The 19,441-nt window shown below is 36.6% G+C and overlaps 2 protein-coding genes across 2 annotated transcripts in view; one reads left to right on the forward strand and one right to left on the reverse strand.

The window, feature by feature from the left end:
• Window positions 1-19,441, reverse strand: part of LPAR6 (lysophosphatidic acid receptor 6) — a 282,034-nt gene that overhangs the window by 199,714 nt on the left and 62,879 nt on the right. The window lies entirely within an intron of this gene.
• Window positions 1-19,441, forward strand: part of RB1 (RB transcriptional corepressor 1) — a 223,751-nt gene that overhangs the window by 51,466 nt on the left and 152,844 nt on the right. Inside the window, exons 5-15 of the mRNA XM_063426003.1 lie at window positions 3,668-3,706; window positions 4,757-4,824; window positions 8,195-8,305; window positions 11,823-11,971; window positions 13,674-13,751; window positions 14,665-14,774; window positions 14,910-14,978; window positions 16,991-17,078; window positions 18,323-18,439; window positions 18,715-18,771; window positions 18,860-18,891. Of these exons, the coding sequence (XP_063282073.1) occupies window positions 3,668-3,706; window positions 4,757-4,824; window positions 8,195-8,305; window positions 11,823-11,971; window positions 13,674-13,751; window positions 14,665-14,774; window positions 14,910-14,978; window positions 16,991-17,078; window positions 18,323-18,439; window positions 18,715-18,771; window positions 18,860-18,891 (918 nt within the window). The remainder of the gene's footprint in view (window positions 1-3,667; window positions 3,707-4,756; window positions 4,825-8,194; window positions 8,306-11,822; window positions 11,972-13,673; window positions 13,752-14,664; window positions 14,775-14,909; window positions 14,979-16,990; window positions 17,079-18,322; window positions 18,440-18,714; window positions 18,772-18,859; window positions 18,892-19,441) is intronic.

Raw genomic sequence — 19,441 nt, forward strand, 5'->3', positions numbered from 1 at the left:
ATGAGGACAAAATGGAGGATTGAAGAAGTCAGGTTAGGAGGACAAAATGGAGGACGGAGTCACAGTATAAAGTTAAAATGGAGTTAGTACAATAATTCAATACAAGTACAATAAAGATTTTTAATAATTCCACATCATATATATATATATATATAGTATGGCTGCAGGATATCCTGATGAAAGTCCACATGATGGACTGAAACGTCGATTTCTTTTATGGAACTTCATTAAAAGTTATATTTTAACAAGAAAACTTCCGTGAGTGCAGCCATACTATTTGTATTTTGGATATCTTTGGCCCTGGTAATGCACCTGGTTTTTGCAATAATTGATGGCTTGTGTGCAAGGTACTATATATATATATATATATATATATATATATATATATATATATATATATATATATATATATATATATATATATATATATATATATATATATATATATATAATTTTATTAACATTACACACTGCTGTACAATAGGTAAACAAGACAAAAACTAAATTTTAACAAAACAAGGAAGAGGGCCCTGCCCAAACATGCTTACAATCTAAAAAGATTTCTATTGAGAAATGTAGTTTAATTCACTGGCCCAGGTAGAGGGCGAAAACCATGACATTTAGGGAAGGTCTATCCTAGACATTGTACTAGTGTAATTTTGGAAATGATGCAGTGAATAGATTCAGACTGACTATATTATTTTATTGTAAAATACTAGCATACTGAAATATTGAATACATATTTTTGTAGTTTTGTGTTCTTATTTAGGCGTTGTAGACCATGAACAGTCACCTTATTTTATGCACCTGATTCTGTTTTTCACAAGCACAATTCTATAAATTGGTACCACCTATATAGTACAAACATGCATATATGCAGTACTCACAACTGCCATAGAGGCTGTGACACAGGAGCTAATCTATTTATGGACTTTGTTACTACAGTAGTGCAAACAATCAGTGACTTTCTAGCAGTTCCCATCTGATCACAACTGAAGAATACTCACTGGATTTTTTTTTTTTTATGAAGTCTTTTAAGGAACACTATAGTCACCTAAATTACTTAGCTAAATAAAGCAGTTTTAGTGTATATATCATTCCCCTGCAATTTCACTGCTCAATTCACTGTCATTTAGAAGTTAAATCACTTTTTCTGTTTATAGCCACACCTCCCCTGGCTATGATTGACAGAGCCTGCATGAAATAAAAACTGGTTTCACTTTCAAACAGATGTAATCTACCGAAAATAATTGGATCTCAATCTCTAAATTGAACTGGAATCACATACAGGAGGCTCTTGCAGGGTCTAGCAAGCTATTAACAAAGCAGGGGATAAGAAAATCTTAATTAAACAGAAGTTACAATAAAGAAAGCCTAAATAGGGCTCTCTTTACAGGAAGTGTTTATGGAAGGCTGTGCAAGTCACATGCAGGGAGGTGTGACTAGGGTTCATAAACAAAGGGATTTAACTCCTAAATGGCAGAGGATTGAGCAGTGAGGCTGCAGGGGCATGTTCTATACACCAAAACTGCTTCATTAAGCTAAAGTTGTTCAGGTGACTATAGTGTCCCTTTAACAGGCTTCTTCCTCATAACTGAATGCAGATGTTTTGTTTATGCAATTTCAGTTGGAAATTGTAATATTCACTTTGCACACTCATCACATCTAATTTGTCGACATGTGTTGATACTTGGACCATTGATGCAAATATAAATCTAGCCTTGCTAAAATTTTTTTTTTTTTTTTTTTTTTTTACAACACGTGGATTTTAAAGACTGCTAAATTCATTTATTTATTTATTTATTTATTATTGCCATTTATATAGCGCCAACAGATTCCGTAGCGCTTTACAATATTATGAGAGGGGGATTTAAATATAAATCGGACAATTACAAATAAACTTACAGGAACAATAGGTTGAAGAGGACCCTGCTCAAACGAGCTTACATTCTATAGGAGGTGGGGTGTAAAACACATTAGGACAGGAATTTACAATCAAATAAGGTGGGCTGCCCTTCAGGAGAGGGCAAGAGACAGGTATGTGAGGTAAGGGTTAGTCTTGGAGGCCATAAGCTTTCCTAAAGAGATGGGTTTTAAGGCACTTCTTAAAAGATGCAAGACTAGGGGAGAGTCTGATGGCGGTAGGCAGGCTATTCCATAGGAAGGGAGCCGCCCGCGAGAAGTCCTGCAAGCGCGAGTTGGCCGTACGAGTGCGGACAACGGACAGGAGGTGGTCACGGGCAGAACGGAGAGACCGAGAAGGGACATACCTATGGATCTGTGAGGAGATATAAGAGGGGCTAGAGTTGTTCAGTGCTTTATAGGTGTGAGTTAGTACCTTGAATTGACTCCTATAGCATACAGGAAGCCAATGTAAGGACTGGCAGAGGGGTGAGGTGTGAGAGAAACGACTAGAGAGGAAAATCAATCTAGCAGCAGCATTCATTGCGGACTGTAAGGGTGCAGTACGGCTATTGGGGAGACCAATCAGGAGAGGGTTACAATAATCCATGCGGGAAATTACTAGAGCATGGACAAGCTCCTTGGTAGTATCTGGTGCAAGAAAGGGGCGGATGCGGGCTATGTTTTTAAGATGGAATCTACAGGATTTGGCAACATGCTGGATGTGAGGCTCAAAGGTGAGACCAGAGTCAAGTATGACGCCAAGACAGCGCGCTTGCAAGGATGGACTGATGTTGGTACCACAAACTTGGAGGGAGAGCGAAAGAGGAGGATCAGTATTAGGAGGAGGAAAGACAAGGAGCTCAGTTTTTGAGAGATTGAGTTTCAGAAAGCGGGAGGACATCCAGTCAGAGATGGAAGAAAGGCAAGCAGTGACACGTTGCAGGACGGCAGGGGAGAGGTCCGGGGAGGAGAGATATAGCTGGGTGTCATCAGCGTACAGGTGGTAGTGAAATCCAAAAGAGGTAATAAGTTTGCCAAGAGAGGCAGTATAAAGAGAAAATAGAAGGGGACCAAGGACGGAGCCTTGGGGAACTCCAACCGAGACAGGGCAAGGGGAGGAGGTATCATTAGAAAAGGAGACACTGAATGAGCGTTGGGAGAGATAGGAGGAAAACCACGAGAGGACAGAGTCACAGAGACCAAGCGATTGAAGAGTTTGAAGAAGGAGAGCATGATCAACGGTGTCAAAGGCCGCTGAGAGGTCAAGAAGAATTAGTATGGAGTAGTGGCCTTTGGATTTAGCTGCGATTATTAAATTCATAACTTCACAGAATGTCATAAATATATTTGAAAGAATTAAATAAATATTTGAGAATGGACTCATTTGTATATTGCATAGTTTCACCTAGCCAGAACATTGACTAAGCACCCCTGCAAGTTAAGCAAGCAAAGTATGAAGCAGATCTGTCATTTTAATCTTTTGTTAATAGTCCTTGTTTTTCCTTTGCTCACAAATAAAATATCAGTTCTGCAGCAGATACTTCGCACTGGTGCAGTCACCGTGGAAAGTGATAGACTCATGCTTATTGCCCACTTGCTCTTTATATATAATCCTGCAGACCCAAAGAAAATTTGAAAGGAGGCAAATCTGACATGATACAACTGTTTGTGTTGTGTTTGGTCCTTCTATTCCCATTGCTATATTTTGGTTATTCAATTTATGTATGATTAGCCAAGTAATTTTTCTTTATTTTTCTTCAAGGACTTTCAATGTGATATTCACAGAGATGGCCAGCAATCGGTAAGTTGACTCTAATTTCTTACGTGAAACTTAAAGTGTGAATTTGAAAATAACAAAAAACAAACAAAAAAGGGCATCACAAAGTGTGATTTGTTAGCAAGGCAACAGACAGACCATAACAACACTGACCACACAAATCACTGTACTTTTTTGTTTTTCACTGATTGAGCTTGAGTCACAAAAGGGGAATGCTTGTTATGCCGCTGCTGTTGTTGTTGTTGTTGTTGCTCTGGTTATGTGTTATGCAATAATACCACTTAGTTTCTTGCTAGTTATGAGGGGTTGCAGGGGTTGCAGTTGTACCTCAAACAAGAAAATGAGACATACAATAATGCAAGCTATATGAATACAAGGATATACCGGTAAATATTTTTTTATTTAAATGGTGGGATTTCCAACTCAGGTTTTTTTAGAGCCTTAACATTATACTTTGTTTTTATATAACAGTGGAGTCCCTTATGGAGACTTTATCGTTCACTTGTGAATGTAACCACCACACGCCCTTATTCCTTACATTTCAAGTTCTACCTTTGAGGAGAGGGTCTTATAATGCAATAAATTCCTATATGAATAGTAGTGAACTATAATAAAAAAATTCACGCACGTGAGCCCAGTATTAGCTGCTCTTTGCTGGCCGTGGTTCCTATAATATAATTTTTAGTACAATAATTTCTTTGGTTTGGTCACTTTAAGGCTTAGATTCAACCCTAACCTTAAATGTTCTCAGATGTGTGTCTCTTTTGTGAGAGTGCTATCTTTGGATGATACAGTGGAAGGGAAAGTTTCAGTGGTCTCTTGCACTCCTGCACACCTGTATTCAGTGAGACTTTTAGAGAAGATTTTGTTATCATAGCACATTCATTGAGTGTTCTGAGTCTGGATACTTTTTGGGATTGCAAGGAAACCTGTGCCTGCTGCTCGTGAAGCTTATGGCTGGCCAATCAGAGGATATCTTGAATTCTCATTGCATTTTCAAAATAAGAACTGCACTTTGTGATTGCCATTCAAATGAGAGATGAGTAGTGTAAATTATTTTCTCTTTTTGAATAGGACTGCCAACGACTCTAGCACGTCTTCTATTCTAACTGAGACTTGGATCATGTTCATTTTAGCAAAAGGTAAAAGCATCTGCGTACATGTACATACAGTATTTTGTTTTTGAATGGTTTTGTATATGATCACATTAGAGATGCATAATAGTTTTTATGGTGCCATCTGCTGAAAAATGGCTGTGTCATCTTCTGGGGTCTTTCACCTTTTGGGCCCTCCATGGTAGATTTGGCGATTTTCAGTGAGGTGGCTGGAGGGTACAGAGAAATGTGAGTTTGACTTGAACCGGTCCCTCGTGGCCGCTGCCATTTTACCTGCTGGTCCTTTACAGCTTTTGCTTCTACGTCTGCCAGAAGCCGACGTCCGTGCTATACTCTTGTTCCTGAACAAGCAATCCTGCTTGGCTTTTTGGCCAGCTAGTCTCTGTGGTCTAACCTGCTTCACTCTCTGCACAGACTCAGGGAAAGCCACAGAGACTAACTGTGGGTTTTAAAACACTGTCTGTGACCCTAGGTAATATATATGGCTAAAGGGTCCGATATTATACTAAATAGGCATGAGTTTCTTGTTTGTTTTACATCTACTTAATTTAAAAAAACAAAACAAACAATCCATACCCTATTTCCTTACAAAACCTGACGAATGGCTTATTATATTATATAATTTTGAGGGGACAGTTGTCCTTTAACCCCTTCAGGACGGAGTCAATAGTGCACGTTCTGATCAAAACAAAACGTAAACAAAAACTGGAATTTGCGCTATGTGTCTGTTCACCCGTAGTTCCCCTCTTTCAAATTATATGCACCCACACTTATTATATATCATTTTGTTCAGGAGAAACAGGGCTTTAATCTATCATTAACTATTCATATATGGAACATCATTTATTATGAATAAAAGTAAAAAAAATGTGAGAAAATAAGTTTTTTTTTTTTAAATTTGCATTTCCGTCTGACATTTTAACTGTGAATGTCATAATACTGTTAGGTTTTACTGCAAAAAAAATGCACATATTTGTAATCAGCGATGTCTCACGAGTACAACAGTACCCCCCATTAACAGGTTTTATGTTGTTTTGGAAAGTTACAGGGTCAAATATAGAACATTACATTTTCAAATTGAAATTTGCCAGATTGGTAATGATACCTTTGAGACGGTGTGGTAGCCCAGGAATGAGAATTACCCCCATAATGGCATACCATTTGAAAAAGTAGACAAGCCAAGGTATTGAAAGTGGGGTATGTTTAGTCTTTTTTAGTAGCCACTTAGTCACAAACACTGGCCAAAGTTAGCGTTCATATTTGTTTTTGTGTGAAAAAAGCAAAAAACTAATATTTGGCCAGTGTTTGTGACTAAGTGGCTACTAAGAAAGACTGGACAAACCCCACTTGCAATACCTCGGGTTGTCTACTTTTGCAAATGGTATGCCATCATGGGGGTAATTCTCATTCCTGGGCTGCCATACGCTCTTAAAGGCAACATAACCAATCTGGCAAATTTCAATGTGAAAAAAATGAAATGCAAGCCTTATATGTGACTCTCTAACGTTCCAAAACACCATAAAACCTGTACATGGGGGGTACTGTTATTCTCGGGAGACTTCACTAAACACAAATATTAGTGTTTTAAAACAGTAAAACATATTACAACAATAATATAGACCATAAAAGTGCAGTTCGCTTGTAAAAAATGCAAAAAACGTCACTTTTACTTAAAATATCATCGTTGTAATACAATTTACCAGTTTGAAACATGAATATTTGAGTTCAGCGAAGTCTCCCGAGTAAAACAGTACCCCCTATGTACAGGTTTTATGGTGTCTTGGAGAGTTACAGGGTCAAATATAGTGCTTGCGAATTAAATTCTCTGCACTTTCTCCCTGTGTTGTCATGCATGTCAATCAAATTTTAATTAATCAAATCACATAATTACGTTAAAAGATTATTTAAATATACATGTAGAATTTTAATATATATGCATTTATAGGTATTTAAATTCTACGTGTATACTAATGTAATCTTTTATGTAATTATATGTATTTATCTATATATATATATATTTGCGGTTATTTGTATTTTATATATATATAGATATATATAGAATGTCATTCTAAGTGTATTTTGTTACCGATATATATATATATTAATAACAAAATACAGTTAGAATGAAATTACATATGCATATATAATTTATATTAAATTTTGTTTCAATATTTTATTTATTTATTTTATTATTTAATTTATTTATTATTTTAATTATACGTATTTATATATAATATATATATGTACATCTATTATATATAATATATATACATATATATATGTAACGTCATTCTAAGTGTATTTTAATATTAATATATATACTTATATTAATATTAAAATACACTTTGTATGACGTTACATATATATAATATGTATATATATTATATATATAATATATATACATATTATATATATATATATAAAAATATATTTAATTTATTTTTACACTTGTCTTTTATTTATTTTTTATACTTCCCACCAGCAGGGGGACTGTCTGATATTTCAAACAGTCCCCCTGCTGGCAGATCCACAGCCAGCTATAGGGGGCCATGTGATCGCTCTTTGAGAGCGATCACATGGCCCCCGGGGGCCTCATTTGCCGTGGGAGGGCTGCCTGGGCTGTGAGGCAGTCCTCCCGAAGCGGATCGCGGCGGAGGTAAGTATAACTTACCTCCTGGGGCTGCAAGCCGTTACGGCGTGCTATGCCGTCATAACGGCTTTAAAGCCCACTTAACCCGTGACGGCATAGCACGCCGTAACGGCGTTAAGGGGTTAACATTCACTGACCGAGATACCGGAGGTATGTTTAGCAAAAATACAATAAAATAATGCATATAGGGCTTTTACTGTGATCTAGTCTTAAAGGACCACTTCAGCTCAATGAAGTGGTCTGGGTGCCAGGTCCCTCTAGTTTTAACCCTGCAGCTGTAAACATAGCAGTTTCAGAGAAACTGCTATGTTTACACTGAAGGTTAATCCAGCCTCTAGTGGCTGTCTCACTGACAGCCGCTAGAGGCCGCTTCCGCGATTCTCACTGTGAAAATCAGTGAGAAGATGCTCACGTCCATAAGAAAGCATTGAGTAATTCTTTCCTATGGGCGGTTTGAATGCGCGTGCTGCTCTTGCCGCAAATGCGCATTCGAAGCTGACGTCGGCAGAGGGAGGAGTGTTCCCCAGCGCAGAGGGAGGGGGGCCCTGAGGATGGGGGGGGGACCTAATGACCCTATAGTGCCAGGAAAACAAGTTTGTTTTCCTGGCACTATAGTGGTCCTTTAACTATAGAATTGAAAATGGATCAGTACGATTGGAAAAAAATTGTCTCAAAACCCATTGTTAGACCCAAGCATATAGGTATGAGAGGAAATTATTTTGTTAAAGACTGTTTCTTCATTTTCAGGAAAAGTGTTACAGATGGATGATGACCTTGTGATCTCGTGGCAATTGTTATTGTGTGTCTTGGAATATATTCTGAAGCGATCTCCCTCCGAAGTACTCAAGGAGCCCTATAGTAGGTTTTTGCTCTTTATTAAATTTGACATTACCTGTTCATATTGATGTCAATATGACTTATTGTAGCCAATGTAACATGGATTTGTTGGTGTTCCTTTAACATTACTATACTTTTTTAATATTCGTATTTTATGTTAGGTTTAAATTACTGGTCACTCTTTGATTGTGGAGGGGGTGGGAAGGAGAGGGAACCGTTGCAGTGATTATAGTGCTTGACGTGTTCTTTGAAGAAGAAAAGCCCCCCAAAACACTTACCTGTGATTCATATCTTTTAATAGAGATAAAACAAAGAAACTATCACCTCTGTGACAATGTATTTGTGACTGCTCAGTGAACTTGCTCGTGTGGGCTACTGTTGTACATCCTCTCTCGTAGAACATTTTGAAATCTTGTATAGCCACATAGTGCAGTAAAACTATACAGAAGAATGTAATTTACAAATCTGTTTGTTGAAAAAAATAAAACAAAGTCTGTAGGACTCTGTAAGGTGTGAGTAGATGAATTGCAGCAATTATACAAAGTTTTCTTCAATTTTCATTCAGTTAGTAAAGTGTTGAAAAGAAAAGTCATATATATTGAAATACAAACTTACATTGCTCGTCACATGAATAGTTGGTTCATTGTAAATTTGCAGCACTCCAGCACATTCAGTCATAGAAACTACTCACTGCATTCTCCCAAAGCATTAACATAATGTCAAATTCTGCCAGCATCCTCATTTGTTTGTGTCTGTACACACAAATGAATACTTCACCAAAATATAGTGCACTATTGCTGAATGCAACTCTACCTACATATCAAAGCATTGCAAGCGTGAAGACATTAATTTATTCCATACAATAATATACATGATCGTCATTTTATATAAAATGTGTTTTACTTTCTACAACTGAAAGTTGTGATATTAAGACAGTAGTGTGTATAATATCGTGTTTATGTAATGTTTGTATCGTAAATTATAAGCTTATTTTTTCTAGTCTCATGATATTCCAGTTTATTGCTTACTGCCTGTTTATTGAGTAATCATGCTTTTAGCTACTTGGGAACAAACCACTTAAATTGACTTTTTTATTTACGATTTACTTATCTGAATTCTCAACTCCTGCACAGTGTAAAATGAAATAGGAGAGCGGCACATGTGGAGAGACAAGCCAAAGCTCTTACTTCCATCAGAATAATGTGGATCCTTTCAGCTCTGTTTTCATTTTAGAAAATAAAAATGAGAAATATTTGAGTGCCTGCTTTATACATCAAAACCCTTGTATTGTATTTGGTACTTTACAATGTAAATATATGTTGTTTGGTTTCAACTTTCCGGTTACAAGAATTTTTGGGGGGTAAAATGTGCAGAATGTGAAGTTGTTTATAGTCTTTCAGCAAAAGGGCTGATGCAGACATAACACATTTTTAGTCTACAATAGTACATATAGTATACTTTGGGCAAATTGGACAAACACAACACTTACTGTAATTAATCTAGGTTCTAAATTCTATTTCTTGGAATGGGAAGCTGGCTAATAATAAGACTCAGAAAGATGTATACCCTGGGAATGTTTCTGTAGAATTAGAGGTGTCCGCTGATATGTATGTTTTTCAAAAAGGTTGGGTTAACCAAAATGTAGTAGCACATCACAAGGAGAGACTGAATATAAAGAAAAGAGCCAGACATATTTATGGTGGGTAACAGTGATGTTATTAACCATGTAGAGTGTTTTGGTGTATGGTGGGATGTGGATTTTGGGTATCCATCTTTTAGTGAATGTAATTGTGGAGTATGCTTGTCATTTATAGTTACCATTGGGAAATGTTCTAGCCTATAAATGCAGTGTTTTAGTGCTAATGACCTTACTATTTGTACCATGATAGTGTGTGCTTAGCAGTCTTGAAAGTGTAGCTTTTAAATGGCCCACGGGTACTTACTGAGCAGTGAGGGTATTCTAATTTTAAATGGCTTTTGCCAGGAACTGACTTTACATTCTGTGATATCTGTTTTGTGATCTCAATAGAAAGACCCAGAACTTCAAGTCAACTGAAATCCGAATGGGGCACATTTTTGTTGTTTAGATTACCGTATATACTCGTATATAAGCCGAGGCCCCTAATTTTACCCCAAAAAACTGGGAAAACTTATTGACTCGAGTATAAGACTAGGGTGGGAAATGCAGCAGCTACTGGTAAATTTCTAAATAAAATTAGATCCTAAAAAAATTATATTAATTGAATATTTATTTACAGTGTGTGTGAGTGCAGTGTGTATATTATGAGTGCAGTGTGTGTATGAGTGCAGTGTGTGTGTGTGTGTGTGATGGAGAGCATTGGTGGGGGGGTGGGCATTTTTTTATTTAATTATTATTCTTTTAATATTATTTTTTTTATTTTATTATAATTATATATATTTTTTTTTTCGTCCCCCCCTCCCTGCTTTTTAGCTGGCCAGGGAGGGGGGCTCTCACTCCCTGGTGGTCCAGTGGATGGGCTGTAGGAGGGGGGCTGGCAGAGAGCTGTTACTTACCTTCACAGCAGCTCCTGTCAGCTCCCTTCTCTCTCCTCCGGTCCGTGCACCTCCCAGGTCAGCTCCCTCTGCAAGTCTCGCGGCCGCGCGGAGCGTTGACACGGTAATCCGTGGCAACGCTCTGACCCCGCGGCTCTCGCGAGTCTTGCAGAGGGAGCTGACCTGGGAGCTGCACGGACCGGAGGAGAGAGAAGGGAGCTGACAGGAGCTGCAGGAAAGGTAAGTAACAGCTCTCTGCCAGCTCTCTGCCATAATACAGAAAAATTGACTCGAGTATAAGACGAGTTGGGGTTTTTCAGCACAAAAACTGTGCTGAAAAACTCGTCTTATACTCGAGTATATACGGTAGATGATTTAGAAATATTTTCCAACTCTTCTTCAGTCAAGGGTTCCTGTTTTAGACTACGTTTTTCCATTTGGGCTTGAGTCACTACAATTTGGATGATTAGTGAACAACCCTGAACTGTTTTTTTTTGTTTTTTTTTCCCCTCCCATTAAACTGGGAATTGACCAGGAAATTTCTAGTTTTAAAAAGAATTGCCATTTTGCAAAAAGTCAAACTCTGCTGTTCATACAAGTGTGCTACTTTGGCCTTTTTTTTTTTCTTTGCACAAATATAAACATTCACAAAAAGAAAGTGCAGTTCAATGTATATACATAGAATGTGTACTTTATTCCCCAATTGATGATTCTCTTTGTAATGGTTCACGGGAAGTTTTGGGTTTAGAAGGGTTGACATTTGGCAACATTAGGGCTATCCAGTCTATCGTACTATAGCATGCTTGTATGAGACTGTTGTAACCTTTCTTTGCTCTTTTATATGATGCCATCACCTGTCTGCATCATTAACTTTCAATTCAGACATCTGTCTAAGATGCTGTGTAGTATATGACTAGATTTCTAAATTAGATTTGAGATCATGCTTAAAATGTCACTGAATTGTGCAACCTGTATATTTCTTTGGGTTTTAATATATGCAACTCTTGTTATTTCTTCAATCCAGAGAGTCTAGTGAATAGTCTTTCTGTCAATGGACCAACCCGCACTTCCCGGCGTGGTCAGAACAGGAATAGACGCGCGTCACAAGTGGCTGTAACAGACATGAGAGTAATAGAGGTTCTTTGTAAAGAAAATGAATGTCCTGTTGATGAGGTAATAATTTTCCTGTTCCTTGTTTACTTTTGGTGGAGGAAGTATAAATAAATTTATTCTGAAAACTAAATGCATTTCAGAATGATTTTTTTTTTTCTCTTCTCTTCTCATCTCCTTTTTTTTGATTTAATGAAATTGTTGCATATTTTCAGTATTTCTCATCAACCTGTCTTTTTTGTCAACAGAAGACTGCATTATCTTGTGTTTAAAAAAACAAACAAAAAAAAAAACAATAAATGGACAGTCTCAAAAGAAAAATTGCTCATAGATTTTGCTTTTTACATTTCTTGCCTGACCTTAAGCTTTTAGCATTGCATATCCATCCTTCATGTCTGGAGTGGCCTCTTAAAAAGCCTCACCCCAGTACAAAAAATCTGCCTTAGAAAATAATTCTGAGACTGTACTGAAACAGTGAAATAAAGTGTGTGGTTATGTGGGTTTTACATATACTTCTACACATACTTTATGTAATTTATTTACCAGTTATCGTATCCTGCTGGAAAGATAGTCATTGCATTTAACTTTAAATGGGCACTAAAGCCACCAGAACAGCTACAGCTTATTGTAGCCGTTTTGGGGAGTTTAGTCGATACCTGCAGGCATTTTGCAGTAAATACTGTCTTTTCAATGAAAAAGCAGAGTTTACAATACAGCCTAGGAACACCTCTAGTGACCTCTCCTCAGATGGCTACTAGAGGTGCTTCCTGGGGCACTGACATTCAGTGTCTCCACCTTCTGCATGGAGACACTGAATTTTCCTCATAGAGATGCATTGGTTCAATGCATATCTTTGATGAGATGCAGATTGGACAGGGTGATGTTTGGTTGCGTCCCCCTGCTTGCCTCTTTGGCTGAGATAATCACTTCTGATGATGTCAGCAAAGGAGGCAGATCAGGGGCAGCCAGGACCAGCCGGCTGGAATAAAGGTAATTTTTTACTATATTTAGGTTGAGCAGGGGACTAGATATTTTTTTTTTTTTTTTTTTTAAACACTATAGGGTCAAGAATACATGTTTGTTTTCCTGACCCTATAGTTTTCCTTTAATATAATTGTTTATATTTACAACTTATGTTAGACCTGTGGAAAATTAATGGTACAGAGATATTGTATTATTGCTTCCTATAGAATGCTTAAACTACTTGTGCATTTGCATAGAACAAGCTGGGGTTTCGAATGGGGAAACTACAAATGAAAATAGTTAACTTGCACTTTTTTTCATTACTTGAAGTCTGTTTAGAGATAAATTCAGGTCAATGTTTCAGTCCTCCATCGAGACTTTGGGTAGACTTAAACTTCTCCTGCGTATATTGCTTAATTTTACATCATGACAGTTATGACAAAGTCTTGCATAAAAGAAGAAAAGTAAGCATGATGTTTAAGGAGATGGGTAAAGAAAAGTAGGTCCCCAGCCCCCAGTTCATCCCCCGACCCAAAGCCCACTAAGTATCTCTCTGGATAAGTAATCAATTCAGGGAAACTAGCACTCGCAGTGCTTTGTGCTATATTCCAACAGTTGCTGCCTTAATCTCCTCAACTCTGCTGAGCCACTGTTTTTTCGTAGGGATCTCTGTGTGCAAACTTTATTTAAAGTCATTGAGACAATTAACTGCTGTTACCTCTGAGTGAACATTTTAATTGTGGGTGTTAATCCTAGATTTTAATTTAAAGTTAAACTTGCATATTTTATTTATGCCTTTTAGGTAAAGAATGTCTATACCTCAAGTTTTGTCAGCTTTTTGGATTCTGTTGGAATTTTAATGACTGATGGAATTCCTAAGGTATGGTTATGCTGATAGTAATGTTTTAAGGAGGTTGAAAGCTGTGAAATTCTTCTCCCTTCTATGAAAGCTTCTCTTCTCCTAAATTTACTTACATGTACACCATAAGGTAGTTTTGCCACTCAAAGAAAAAATTCTGAAGGTCACTTGTTAGCACTGAAAACGCAAATTCTTCTATAAGTAGCTCAGACAGCCCTGCAAAACTCTACAATATAACTGAGCTATGTAAAGTGGCCATTCACATTCCTATTGACCCAGTGAATCCTGGATAGGGCTTTAAATCACCTAGTGATCCAACCCCCTCTAGACTGTAAGCTCAATTGAGCAGGGTCCTCTTCAACTTTTTGTTCCTGTAAGTTTTTGTAATTGTGTTGTTTATTGTTAAATCTCCTCCTCTGATAATATTGTAAAGCACTACAGCTTGTGCAAAGTAATGGAAGTACATGTACTAGCTTTTGTTAACTTGAAGAAGCAGTGGCATTTTTCCAACGTTCACACAGCTCACATTGGATAACATAACAAGAAAGCTGTTTCTTTTAACCCCTTAAGGACCAAACTTCTGGAATAAAAGGGAATCATGACATGTCACACACGTCATGTGTCCTTAAGGGGTTAAAAGGCTGCTAGCGATTTTTCACTTTAAATGTTTTCACTATCTTTTTTTTTTTGTTCATGGAATGCGATGAGGTTAAGTAAAGTGGATATTGTTTAAGCTAAAAAGTCTGTTATAGCCTTTAATATAATAAGACTATAACATCCTTTTGTGTTACACAAATTAAATAATTCTGTTCATGCTTCTCTCGGATTTTAAAATATAGCACAATTAGCTTGCTATTCATGTGTATATATATATATATATATATATATATAAACATTATGAAGTGACTAATATGTTTAATTGTTTTTGGCATAGGGAGAAGTGATGTCGAAACAGTATGAAGAACTTTATAATAAAAACAAGGATATTGATGCAAGGCTATTTTTAGAAAATGATGAAACTCTGAGAGCAGATGTTCAAGACAGGTAACATTGAGAAATACTTCCAGTTCGTGGTTATTTTATGTATTATTCATTTTGGTTGGTATTTTCTGTACATATCACTTGGTCATAGCTTTGTCTGACCAGTGAACTTTAACATGTTTTCTTTTATTATAATAGTTTGGATCACGAGAGAACACCAAGAAAAAATTTGAACGAAACTTTGATACCCCCACAAACCCCAGTCAGGTAAACAAACTTGACTTTTTGTTGATCCATGTCATTATGATTTTTAAGGAATTCTTTAATTACCAAGGCATTCAACCTTTGGCTAGTTTTGAATATTTTTGATACCAGGGTAGTGGTCCTACCTGAAATGGTTAAATAGAATTTTAAGCACTGCTACATTATGTTTGAAGAGTTTGGGCAAACTATTTTTATAGTAATTCAATGGAAAAAATTTTCACATCACCATACAACAGGAATCCTTTTTAAATAATTATTATTGCTAGTTGAAGGACCATTAATGTCAACAGACCATTTAATCTCTTTTGAGTGGTCTGGATGCAATCGGCAGTGATCCTGTCCTTTTAAACCTTCCATGTAAACATTGCTGTTTTTTGTAGGAACAGAAATGTGTTCATGGAAGGGTTAAATCCACCTTTAGCAGACTGTCTTCCAGACAGCCATTAGAGGCATGTCCTCCTCCAGAACTGAATAAAACTGTCTTGCAATCCAATACCGCTCACAACAGCATTTGATTGGAGGAATGCATAATTTGGCAGCGCATGTGTACCTCCCAGCCCAATATTTCTTCTCTATGAGAAGCATTGGATTGGAGGGGATCACGGAAGTTGTTAGCAGGCATACTGACCTCTTTAAAAGCGAGTCTCTGGAAACTAGGTCAGTAATCATTATTTCACTTAAAAAAAATATATATATATAATTTTTATTTTATTTTTTTTTTTATATATATAGCAAACGGGGGTGGATTGAAGGAACCTCTAGTCTTGAGGGAGAAAAACAGCCTGTTAATTCCTTAAAGATTAGAAATAAATTCAGACATTAAACTGTATTGCTTCAATTTGGAAAACCATCCATCATTTTTTTGTTTGAAAAGACACTCCAAACTAGTTAATTTAATGCCCTGTACAGGAAATGCTTCAAAACATGAAGTAGCAGGAACAAAAATGATGATAGATATTCTATTTTTTAAAAAAAAAAAATTATAATCCTTTATAGTTTTCGACTTTTTTGATGTGACAAAGAACATTTCAATAACAATTACAGACAGAAATGTAGACATAATAGTGGTGAGTGGTCAATGGCTATTAAACTATCGGTTGAGCAGACCGTGACCAGGATCTGTCTGTGTCGTGATAAATTATATTGATACTGTATACCCGGTCTCAACTAAAAGATTAGTTGGTAGTAAATAGTGTACCAGTAATATAATAGGAATAACAAGAACGAAGATGGTTAACTGAAACATAGAACTTGTGGAGAGGAGTTAAAAAGGGAAGGAGGCCTCCAGACCATCACTGGTGGAGAGGTATTCTTTAAAATTGCTTTATTGTTAATACATTTCCCTGTTAGATCATTTACCTTGAATTGTGTACACTCTGGTAAGACATTTAGTAGAACAAGAGCCTCTCGTTTAGGTCTGAACTGTTGAAAATATTTAAACCCAGCACTGCAAGGGTTCATATGTAAATGGAGCGGGTGATTAGCTGAAATTAAATCTCACCTATTTCTACTTTACAGACTCTCAGTGATTTCTGGAACTTGTAGTTCATTATAATCCTTCAATTTTTGAAAGCTGTTACCTGACCTAGTGTTCCCAGGCAGCTCTCATGTGCTTCCTGATCATAGTACAATGGTGTATTAGACACTGCATATTCTGATGTAACTGAATTGAGCTGTATGTGTACATACAAGAACCAGCAGTATTTTTGAATGGAGTATGTGAGTTTAAGATGCAGTGAGCTGTAAACGCTGTTTGTTTTTTTGTTTTTGTTTTTTTTTTTGCAAAAACTATACAAAATTGATTGCACCAGCATAAAGCTAATTGTTTAGGCAAAGGAACGTAATCAATTGTTTTTGGAGGTTTACACTTTACAGTAGTTATTTTCCATAGTAAATCATAGAATTACCTAAAGTTTCCTAAATAGTTCTGTACAAAGTTACTGTATAACATGGCATGTTATTTTGGTGATATTTGTTATAAAGTAGTTAATGATTGAAATATTTGATTTTACTAGAGCTGTAATGAACACAATCCATCAACTTGCTACAGTCCTGAACTCTGCAAACGATGAGCCATCTGACATTCTCAACACATACTTCACTGTAAGTGACCAGTTCTCTACTAATTACTGTGTGATGTATATTTTTTTAAATTGTTTTTGTTATTTATTTTATTTATTTATAAATTTCCAATCATTGAGAATTTCGTTTTTTCATATTTGGCTAATTTCAGAATCATTGGGAAGCAGTTTGATCAATATCAGAAATCCTTAATTTACAGAATATTGAAGGTTTATTCAGTACTCAAATAATCCCAATTTGTTATATTTTCTTTGCTTACAGTTCCTCACACAATATTGTCTTGGGCACTGCTGATTAGCCTATCCTTAACTGGTGATTGTGAATTGCTTTGCTAGATCAAAAAAAACAAACACACCCAAACATTACCTTATTGTTTTTTCAGGTTTCGGATTATATCTATCGATTTTTGTATTTCAAACCACTTTTGATTTTCTTAGTCTGGTTCGACTTAAGGACAAACAACTGGATTTAGGATTGGACCTTTTGTATCCAGTCCACCCTCCCTTTGTTTAGTTTATCAAGTATTCGTCACCTCTATAGTTGGATATCTACAAACTAGACATCCCCTCTACCCCCCTTTCCCCTCTGTCCCTCCCTCTCTCCCCCTACAAAGGCTCAACAGGCTCCTTGAGCCATATATTCTGGTTTGGCACAGTCCTTTTTTGGAGCCCTATACAACAGTTAATAAATACTCTTTTAGGGCACAAGTTCTCATTGCAACCAGAAATTTACATTTCCCTAAAATAGTCCTAAATGGGACAGGATAGTGATAATGCATGCACTAATAGCGGCCAAAGGCACTATAAACCAGTGAATGGAAATGAGCCGCTCACTCAAATATCGCGTTGGTTCTGGAGAGTTTGACCCATGCCAAATCATATGAGGAGATGTCTTTCTAGATTGTTGGGCTTTATGGATTCGTATGCGAAAATATGGTCCAGGTTGCATCTGCTTGCTCCTACTACTAGTTATTTGCATCATCTGCACATTCCCTAATGTTAATACAGTTAGTGGTGTATGTCGTATTGTGCCGTCTACCATTACTCTTCCAATATGTATATGCTTGTATTTTTTTCATTATTTATGTGACTTTACTTATGCATTTATAGCTAATTCTTGCAACATGATTGATGCACAGTCATGTATTGTTCTCTGCTAAAATTGTCAATAAAAATTGATTCAATGAAAAAACAAAACACTGCCAAGGCGATACTCTTGTAACTCAAATTTACACTATAATGCTTGTATTCATTACTATTTTTTAGAAATGCACAGTAAATCCAAAGACCAATATTGTCAACAAAGTGGAACATCTTGGGCACGTCTTTAAAGAAAAATTTGCTTCAGCTGTTGGCCAAGCATGTGCTGAAATAGGGTATCAGGTAAGCCATTATACAGAATGCACAGTTCCCCGTGTTCTTAACAGGTTTCACATTTTTGTAAATAAAGTATCTTTTTTTTTTGCCATGAAGGTTTACAGTATTATTGGTCTGTTGCTTTCACTTTCTGATAAGTATTTTAAAAAGCCACAGATGCTGGAGCAAAATATATAGAACATATTATTTTATTTGGTCTAAATATAGTCTGTTCAAAGCATCAACTGGGAACAATTTTGTCTTGAATACGTTTTCATTTAACTCTGCTTTTTCATTTGCAGAGATATAAACTTGGGGTTTGCTTGCATTACAGAGTGATGGAGGCCATTTTGAAATCGGTAAGCACAGTACATGACTAAGAAAATATAAATGTAATCAAAGTATTGACAACTATTTAATTTATTTATTTTTCCTGTTCCATTGTAGGAAGAAGAACGCCTGTCTGTTCAGAATTTCAGGTTTGTTTCAATGGATTAAGTAGTTTGTGCGTCAAAAGGATATTCAGGGTTATTCAAGTGGGAATTCAAATCCATTTCAATTGTTGAATTAAAGTGAATTTTAAATTTGAAGTGATACAATAGCCATCAAAACAACTTTAGCTTAATAGGAAACTGTAGTGCCAGGAAAACAAACTCGTTTGTCAACCCCTTTGTCAAGGTTCCCCTCTACCCCCTGTGGTGCAGAAGGGATTAATAACCCCCTTCTGTCACTTACCTGGGTCCAGCACCGATGTCCCTCTGCACTGGCTCAGCTCCGCCCATGCTCCTCAGACGTCTGCTGGCGTGGGAGACCTATTATTAAGCATTATTCAATGCTTTCCTATGAGGATTCCGGTGACGCTGGAAGTCCTCATGCATAGTGACAGCCACTAGAGGTGGAGTTAACCCTAGCAGGTAATTATTGCAGTTTATATAAGATATATATGAGATTTGAAATAAATGATGACATACATCTAAAATGACACAGTAAACAAATCTTGCTTAATAACAATAAATTTACATGATAGTG

This window comes from Pelobates fuscus, chromosome 1, assembly GCF_036172605.1.
Source record: "Pelobates fuscus isolate aPelFus1 chromosome 1, aPelFus1.pri, whole genome shotgun sequence".
NCBI classification, from domain to species: Eukaryota; Metazoa; Chordata; class Amphibia; order Anura; family Pelobatidae; genus Pelobates; species Pelobates fuscus.